The 10,152-nt window shown below is 41.8% G+C and overlaps 1 protein-coding gene across 1 annotated transcript in view; it reads right to left on the reverse strand.

Annotated features, from left to right (window-relative positions):
- The window catches only part of tesk2 (testis associated actin remodelling kinase 2), a 61,448-nt gene extending 52,274 nt beyond the window's left edge, over nucleotides 1-9,174 (reverse strand). The window contains exons 1-2 of the mRNA XM_017705999.2: nucleotides 8,585-9,174; nucleotides 326-633 (exon numbers count right to left, since the gene is read on the reverse strand). Of these exons, the coding sequence (XP_017561488.1) occupies nucleotides 326-550 (225 nt within the window). The 5' untranslated portion in view covers nucleotides 551-633; nucleotides 8,585-9,174. The remainder of the gene's footprint in view (nucleotides 1-325; nucleotides 634-8,584) is intronic.
- Nucleotides 9,175-10,152: the final 978 nt, after the last annotated feature.

Consider the following 10,152-nt stretch of genomic DNA (forward strand, 5'->3'; position numbering starts at 1 on the left):
TTGGTAGTGCCACTCGGAATAACCAGAGATGGTCTGAATTCAGGCTCTTTTTGTCCTTTTTGCCCAGGAGGAATGCTGAAATTCTTATCGTTTGCAATAACTGGTGAATTAAATAATTACAGTACATACAAAGTTGCTTGCTGGTGTTCCCCAGGGATGAGTTCTTGGTCCACTGATGTTTAAAAACTAATCTATACTAAATAACTGTTATCAGTACCAGGGCCTATAATTTTCTAACAATACGCAAGCTTTACCATGTGTACATTTTAACCACAGTGATTAAACTAACAGCACTATTATTTATTTATTTATTTATTTATTTTACCTTGTAGACCTCTGAGAAGAAGCCAGAGCCAATCCGTTCACATATGAAGTCATCAAGGCGCGTCAGGCAGGAGAAGGCACTGATGAGGGCACGATAGGAAGAGGTGCAAACCCTATCCAACTGGGCAGGGCCCATCTCACCTCCAACGCCTCCACCGTCCAGGTCCTCCAGGCGATTAGGCCGCGTAGGGAACCCAGCAATGGAGTTGCGCTTGCTCCTCTCCATTGCTATTTCTGCAAGACTAATGTGGTGGAGGGCTTTTTAATGAGCCTTTCACATTTTCTGGGGTGTGACTGTCCTCAGCAGACCTTGAAAAACAAAAGACCAAACAAATAAATCATTGTAATGATCTACACACGTTTTGAAAAATCTGGCTATCCGTATAAATTAGCTATAATGATGATGGCACATGCCATTAACGTCTGCTAAAGTCATTACACAGTAAATGGGAAAAATAAAACATGGCCTGCAGATTTAACCTCCTACTAAAAATACTCTTCATTGTTTTCATTTCAGAGGCACATTAGTCATTCCATATTAAATCGACGTACTACTAATGCTAGAAATTTATTAAATGGCAGGGACTGTTTGATGGGTAATGGAAGCTGATCAAACGAAATTTATGGGGGGAAATACGGCCAACTCAAGCACACAGATCTCATTTCTGGACCTGAAAACTGAAACTTTCCAAGTGTGTTTACAGTTTGGTTACAGCAGAAATGGGGACTTGGGTCTTGACTTGGATGCGCAATTAACTCACTTGACACTCGACCTGAACTCTAGACTGAAAACGGGCAATTTCAGCCTGAAGAAGAAAAAAAAAGGCAGAACAAAATTGATTAAATTAGGACCACCATCCTTGATGTGGTAACGGAAAACAATTCCAACCTTACACGTCAGTTCAACGGTCATGCGGATTTATTCCCGCAAGTGAATTCTCCCGCAGCTCACTGCAGCATCGGGTCCAATGTACAATGTAATGCCTGAAGCTCACAGCACTGAACTGAAATTACAGCCATTCTGAATCGCATGTCTGAGCACACACACACACACACACACACACACACACACACACACACACACACACATATATATATATATATATATATATATATATATATATATATATATATATATATATATATATATATATATATATATATAAATAATAAAAACAAAAAAAAACGGTGGTTTTAGATAGCAAATAAAAATTTAATGTTAAACATATTTACTTCTATTCCTTTTTCTTCTTCTATTTGTTTAAAAGGTGACGAGAGCCTGCCTTCAATGTCCTGTAATTTGTCCAAACCATCCACAAACGAACAGAACCATCATTTAGGTTGATCTGGACTGATACCACCTTTTTCGGTAATTTGATCTAGACCATCACTTTTCAAAATCACTTTGTTTACATCACAATCACTGAATTATACAGAAAGTTTGAAAAATTTGTGGAATTTCCCTTTAACGTTCTTAAACTGCTTGACTATCAGCACCAGTTCCCACCTCGTCACACCTCTGTTGCAGTCTGGTTCACTAAAAGAAGGTAAAATCATGTAAATAAAATTCCCTTTCTGATGCCTGATTCCAGTTCCCTTGAAATCCAAGTCTTCCCTCCAGCATATTCCCTTAAAGAAATTCCTGCCTTTCCCAGAACATCATCTTTTCCGATTTTCACACAGCCTGAGAAGAGTTTTCATTTTCTGCTACATTTTCCTGAATCTTTTTCCTCTCTGTGAGAACCAGCAGAATAAAGCCGCATTCCAAATAAACGTTCTCGTTTCCCCTTATTCATTTAGAAAACAACACAGCGGACGGATATGGGATAAAGTGCCACCCCTCAACATTCCAATTCAACCCCTTCAAATGAAATAGAAAAAAAAACAAGAGAGACATAATGTGCGGCTTTGCCAGCATCTAAACACTGGCTTCCCTCTTGGGCAGTTGTGCACCGCACCCCAGTTTAGAGCCATTTTAAAAAGACCAAACATTCGTCCAGCCGTTAGCGTTCGCAGCAGCTGGTTCCCCTCACAACAATACGATAAATCACCAAAAGTGCATCTCTGTGGATTTCTCATTTTCTGAGAGGATGGAGGACAGGAGGAAAGCTTCAATAGTGCAGCTGCTCTTATTTTAACAGACAATGCTGCGTATTGTTGTATTGTCCACCATAATACTCTTATCGCAAGGATAATATGCAAACAAGACCTCGGACCAATCGCCAACTACACCTAACCGTGTGCTTGGAGCAGGTCTCGCAACCCAAATGTTAAGAAGAGCCATTCTGTCCTTTCAACAAAACCTCGCTGTCCGATAAAAATCATGCATGTCCATTTTTGTCAACTTTTATTTTTATGCATCATTTCAACGCACTAGCTTTGTGAAAAAATCATGATGACTGGACAAACAGAAATGCTTCAAAACCATTTGGAGTGAAGCCTCTTTACATTAACGCACTAGTGTTTCGCCCTTTCCTGTAAACATTTTTGGAGATGCTTCTTTTTCTTTGGACAGCAACGAAAGTCAAACCACCATGAGAGTCACAGCATTTTAAACCCATTTTACCATCTCCGCTGCAAGTACGTCTCAGCATGCGCTGATGTACTCCTGCCAAATGTCTCTCAGCAGTCGACTTTTCACGAGGCCGAAGTCAGCTTCTCATTCGCCAGCTTGTTTGAATCTTCCGCCTCCGTTCCACCTTAAAACGGAGCCTGAGGCACCAGATCTGCTGCACTATTTAAGGCGGGACAGAAATATTATAACGTTTGACAGCTTCTTGTGGCAGATAAGTAAGTCCACTCGCCACCAAATTATCAAGGTTCGTCTTAAATCTTTCTCCAAGCTGTTTCGTTAGCCAGGTTAACTAGCTGTCATTGATATGGTGACCAGCAGTCTGCGCGCCACCCTTCAGGGTGAAGGGTGAATTAGCAGTTATACATTAACCCCAGCGTTTCAGACCATCTACTGTTAAAACTGTGTCAGCAGAGCTTTATTTTACCGCCAAGGAGGATTATTTTATTTTACCTAAAAATCTAATTCGGCTGTGGAGCCGCAACCAGACGGTGAAAGAGCTGCATGCTGCTGACCCCTGGCTTACAGCGTCCTGGCTGTTCACTGCTCCAGATCAACATCAAGAAGATTTTCATGCACTTCAGCAAAAATAAATGATAAGAATAAGTCAGAATAAGTCGCTTAGTCTTTACTACATCATCATTAACTCACCAGTGCATCTTATATGCTTTATATAGCACTGTTACTGGGGTGGTGCTCTCAAAGACCCATCTGTAGTATGTCTATCTAGGCAACATAATCAAGGATCCAGACTAACGCCGTCTTGCCGTCCCATGGACTTGAAAAAGGTTTCAACCGGTCTGGAATCATCTGTACTATACAGTCATTAAACCATTAACATACAGCCATTCACACTCATCCTAAACATAACAACTGCTTTTAAGTCACTTAAGTAGCACCGTCCATAAAATTTCAACATCCAAAAGGAAATTTCCATGTAATATTAGGACCCAGCTAGCACGCACTACCTCAAATGTAAGATAATCATTGTTATTTTTGCACTGAGTTCTAGTCTCTCTGTAATCCAGTCGTATACACCGTTAGAAATAAAGGTACCATGCAGGTACATCATTCATTCATCAAGGTACAAACAATGTAAGTGTACCCTCAAAGGTGCAACAGCCATTTTAAAGGTCCAATTGTGTACCTTAAATAAGTTTTTCCCAGTGGAAAAGTAGATATTTGTATCTTTTTATAAACTAATATTTTAAAACAGAACAATAACATAAAAGCCTGGAGGCGAGGCAGGATGTGTGGAGTCAGTACAGCTTAGAAAACAATTTCAGTGGATTATGGTTCAGTTATGTTCCCTGACTGAAGGTACTGAGATGGACCCTTGAGGGAACCAAGCAAAGGTCTGGAGCGTCAGAGCGTCATCATGATTCAGTGCCAGATACTATAAACTGAAGTAGCCTAGTAGGAATATCAACATCTTATACCGTCACCAACTGAATGTCAAATCAAATAAAGTACAGTTCACTAATATTTCAACAAGCCTTATGGTCATTTTTCTGTTTTTAGAGAAAACCATGTAAAAACTTCCCTCTGACTCACTTTCTTCTCTGACTGCTGTTTCTCGCCTAGTCCCTCCCCTGTGTGTGCGTCACTCACTCCAGTGTCAGTGCTCACCGTAACGCACTTATCTGATTGGATGAGTGTCACGTGTGATATGTACAATTGGTCTGGGAGTTTTAAATAATTCTCCACAGTTTATCGGTTATAGATCCAGGTCCGCACAGGACAGCGTCTGGGTCCCGACTCGGACCGCGGTCCGCCTACTAGTGACCTCTGCCCTAGACTGTATGCACATAGATATTAAGTTTAGATCATCAATCTTGAGTTGCTTTGCCAAATATGACCCTCGGTAAGGCACTCGGTGATCAGTCGTCGCTTTTCTTGCCTTAACAAACATCAACAGGACAAATGGGGTCATAACATTTTTGGTTTAAACAGGCAAAACAGGCTTATGTGATTGTATCTCTTTCAGTTTATGACACAGCTGAGGTTGCCTGCATTAAAAGAGCACAGCTGATTGTGGCACAAGCTCCATATAATATAACAAACAACTGAACAGTTCTTATCTTCTGACCAGTTTTAGTGACACCGAGTTCAGCGACAGGCAATGATTCAGCACTGAAAGCGCACTTTCACCTCAAACACTCATAACAATGACTTTCACATAGAGTTTAAACATTCAGAACGAGGACCCGTCTTCGTAACCCACTGCTTCAGTACCTGGCAGCAAATCAGACCACACGAGACTGCAAATAGAAAGCTAAATAGAGCAAAGGCCTCACTTTCAGATGCTTACAGAAGGCCATAGGTATTTTCTGAGTGTCCTGATCAGGGTATGCAATCTCTGGTACACAACGAGTATGTGAACCATGGCATATCTGACATTCCTCAGCTCTGAAATAGGATGACTGGACAAGGACAGCATTTTTGTGATGGCATCAGGCATGTTTAGAAGAGGTGTGCTAAAAGGGGAAAAATATCACACACAACTACCTTGACTTGATCAATAGTGAAGGACAAATCTGTGACTATGTCAGTTTGGCAAGTCAAAGTGATGAAGCCCACAGTGAAACACAGTGATTGTACGTTGGCGTCTTCTTGTAAAGGGCCTGTAAACGTGCACGTCAATGTAAACTACCTAACGTAGTGTTTCTGAAAGGGAAATTCCACTAATTTCTCTATTTTAGCAAGTTCTATCGTTACTCCAGTCGCGAAGCCACGCAGAGCGGTTTGATGTGAAATGCTCAATTCTAGATGAAGTACATCAAGTCATAGCTGATCACAGTGGTGGTGATATGAAGAGTTTAGTGGCTCTGAAAGCCTCCTCACAGAAACTCAATACACAAAAGGGTTATACATATGTTGCCTGAAATATGAGGCACTGACTTTCAACAGTTCTGAGATTACAAAACATACACTTAAACTTAAATTCTTCACTATTACATTTTTTATTTTTATTTATTTATCTATTTTTTTCATCTATGAGGCAAAGGAAATACATAATGTGCACTGGTCATTACGAGCAGCAAATCAAATGGATATACCCTGATCAGGCATAGTACCTGCTCAGTACCTGAGCACTGAAGAACAGGGTAAAAGGGGCTAACAAAGTATCAGAGAAACAGATGGACTACAGTCTGTAGCTGTAGAACTACAAAGTGCAGCTATACAGTAAGTGGAGCTGATAAAATGGACAATGAGCGCAGAAAAAAGGAGGTGGTCATAATGTTATGCCTGATGGGTGTATCAGTGTTATGGACATCATAACTTCTGGCTCCCATCAGGAACATCAGTCAGTACATTTCTCTACAATAAGGCATTTCACATCAAACCTCTTCAAATTACTTTGTTTACATCAACTGAACTGCAGAAATTTTGAAATACTGGTGGCGCTCCCCTTTACCACTGGTCCTGGAGTACCTGAACATAAATGTTTCCAGCACTCCTGATTATAATCCCATCCTGAGATAATTTAGGTATGTCAGAGCAGGAAAACCATGAAGAACGCCGGACCGGTTTTGATGACCACTGCTTTAAACAGACCACCTGGCTGAGAACCACTGAAACTCCATCACTGGTAGACTTGACTGCGGTTTTATTGCATGGATGCGGACAAACTGCAGTCAGCGCAAAGCACTGAACTCTGTCATGATGAAATGGTTCTGATGTAAACAAAGTCATTCAGAGAGGTTTGGTGTGAAATGCTCTGTTCTAGATAAACCCACCGAGGCAGAATTGATCACAGTGGTGGTGATAGGAACCGGACGTCTGAAGAGTTTGACACCTCGAAAAGCGCCGTCACAAAAAAAGGGGTACGAACACACTGCCTGGTGTCTGACACACCGTTTTACAGTAGTTACTGAGGGAAGCTTTGGGCCTAAAATACTTTTTTTACAACCCATTCATGGAACAGGGTACACGCAGGGTGTTCTACGGTAATAAAAAAAAGAAAAGAAAAAAAGTCCCCCAAGAAAACTTTTTTTCATATTTACCTTGATTTTTCACTGCTGGTTTTGGACAGTAAATAAAATGGCTATTTTTTTGTGTTGTAGAAACTGTGACACCTGGTTCCTATCAACACCACTGTAAGGAAACCAGAGTCAGTAAGTTTCAAAACAAAGAAGCATTTCACACCAAACCACGCACACACACGCACGCACACATACACACGCACACACACACACACGCACACACACACGCACACACACACACACGCACGCACACACGCACGCACGCACACGCACACTTTCTAAGCCACTTCTCCCTCAGGGTCATGGAGAGGTGCTGGAGCCTATCCCAGTGGTCACTGGGCGGAAGGCCGGATAACCAAACCGCTCTATACTATTCCCAAATTTTGAAGACTTGGAGGAACTCCCCTTTAAGATCACTGTGCAGCATGCGTCATTACAAAATTAGATTACATAATTAAATTTGTTCACCCGAACTTAGTGCAGCGCAGTGTAAAATGCTGAATAAAATTAACCGTATTAATAATTTTTCATATGATTATTCCAATCGGGCTCTATTGGTCCGGCTGCCTGATGACATCAGAACCATATAAGTATCAGTAAGCATCGGACCGCTTAGATTTGACCAACATTTTGACCTGACTGTTACTGATGTCCAGAAAAGCAGAACATTTACATGATGCTGGGCTTTGTTGACGAAACATCTGTATTTTATTAACTGTACCACATCTGTACATGTTACGCTACATCTCCCTGCAACATTAATCCGACTTCATATAAAGGCAAACATATCAGCTTTGGGTACAGCGTCATTTAGTTCTGTTGGTTCTCCGCTTTGCTGATGCCCATCGCTCCCATTCCGGTTCTTCAGCCATTCCTCGTAGACAAAAATGAGCCCAAGAGAGAAGAACAGGGACCTAAATGACTTAAAGGGGAATTCCACCCACTTCTCAGAAATTTAAATAATTAAACGGATGAGATGTAAACAAAAGAAGCCGCACAGAAAATACAACACAAATATAACCTATTCATGACGGAGAGATATATGGAGGGTGTTCTGAGACAACACAGAGGCCCAAAGAGACCTTTTATATTTTAGCATCATCAACGGTACAAATAAAAACTCACTTTGAATTAGAAATAAAATGGCTATATCTGCTCTTCAGTCGTCGTGACCTCCAGCTCCCATCACCACCACTGGAAAGAAATCTGAGTATGTTCCTCTACAATGAGGTGCCTCACCTCAAACCACTCTCAATGATGTTATTTCACTATAAACGACTAATCGTTACAGAAACTTCGAAAATTTGGTGGAACTGCCCTTTAAGCTCCTATACTGATGGATGCTGGACGTAGCACATAAATGAACTCCGCCGCAGCTCTATAAGGAACTCTTAATGAGATTTATACAGCTGTTACTCACTTATTTAAGCTGGTCATTGGTAAATGCCTTTATTTCTGCTCGAGTCATCATTTCGTTGAGGTTAAAATGTGGTTTTATCACTGACACAGTGAAGGTGACGAGGCTGAAGTTGGCCTCCTGTTTGACGTTTCCCGTTCCACCTTAAACGGCGTTCATTCTATGAGTGTGTAGTCAGCTGCTGCAGCATTTAAGGTGGAACGGGACGATTCCAGCAAGAAGCTGACTTGTGTGTGAAGGTGTGACACTTCAGCGCTGCAGGAGAAAGCTCAGTCCTCCACCTACCTGACCGCCTGTAGTGAAGCCGAGAAGTTTTGTTGTCGTGTCGAAAGGCCTCACTTAATCCCATCGCATGTCTTGAGACAACAGTAAGTACTGTTCACCCCCGCCATCCACAAAAAAACATGAAGAAATTCCGACGGTTGGAAAGTTCAGCGTTTTAGCCTCGTTAGCTTGTTGAGCTACATCTGAGCTCCACAGGCTGCGGATTCCCGAACGTTCCTTCCTCGCGGCTGCGAGAGACCGTTACTGACCACAGCTTCAAAATACGACCTGAGACGGGACCAGAAGGCGAAAGGGTCCCTCAAACGTGGAAGCAACAAATACTGCGCAACATTACTGTCCAGAGGAAAAGGCTGGAGTGGTCAGGACAAAATAAACAACGCTCGAGGTGCCTTTTCCTCTCCTTTCCAGAGTTGTTTGGTTCGTTTCCTCCCGCCGTCGCGTTCAGTGTTTCGGCTCGTCTCTCGGAGTGTTGCTTAAATTTATTCGGGACGCCTCCGTGAAAACGTTACTGAAGTTAATCGCCGCCAAAACACACTGAAGTAAATATCCTCCGCTGTGAGGGAGGCATTCTCCATGTCAATCGACTCCTCCTCCTCCTCCACAGTGATATGTGACTCGCAACGAATCGGTACTTTGGAATCGGTTCTTTCACATCATTCGGCTGGACCGATTCACAAGGTTCACACGGAGTTTAAGAATAATTAGAATCGGTTGATAATCTTTCACCATCTTACATAGTAAAATTATAACATACAACGGTTATTTCAGAGATTTCGTAACAGTTTAAGCGATATAAAACAACTTTAACTCAACTTTATTTGTAACTATTTCATTTAAAGGGGAAATCCACCAATATTTTCAAATTTCATGAACAGTTCAAATATTGAGATGCAGTTTGCCATCCAAACCCACCAGTGAACCTACATGTGTCTTATGAGTTTTTATATGTGACATTGATGATGGTAAAATTGCTATTTGAAAAAAAAAAAAAAAAACTTCCTTTTCAGTGCCCTGTGTGTGCCTTTCCACCACGATTCAGATACACAAAAATGGAGTGAAATACATTTTAGGCCCAAACTATCATAAACAATGTGTCAGTCATCAGGCAGTGTATTCATAACCATTTAATGCAATATTTTTCTGTAAGGGAGCTTTTAGAGATGGATGTCTGGTTCCTATCAGCACCGCTGTGAGCAGTTCTGACTCGGTGTGTTTCTCTAGAACAGAGCATTTCACACTGAACCTCTCTGAATTTTTTTATTTTTTTTAATGGTGGATTTCCCCTTTACTGCTGGGGGGGCAGTCGTGGGCTGGAGGTTAGGGAACTGGCCCTGTGACCGGAAGGTTGCCGGTTCACATGACTGAGGTGTCCTTGAGCAAGACACCTAACCCCCAATTGCTCCCCGGGTGCCGTGGATAGGGCTGCCCACCACTCTGGGCAAGTGTGCTCACTGCCCCCTAGTGTGTATGTGGTGTTTCACTTCATGGATGGGTTAAATGCAGAGGTGGGATTAATGAAGTATCACTGAACTTAATGCTTTTCTATGGAGGTGGCCAGAGGCATTTCA

Source organism: Pygocentrus nattereri, chromosome 19 (assembly GCF_015220715.1).
Source record: "Pygocentrus nattereri isolate fPygNat1 chromosome 19, fPygNat1.pri, whole genome shotgun sequence".
Taxonomy (NCBI): Eukaryota; Metazoa; Chordata; class Actinopteri; order Characiformes; family Serrasalmidae; genus Pygocentrus; species Pygocentrus nattereri.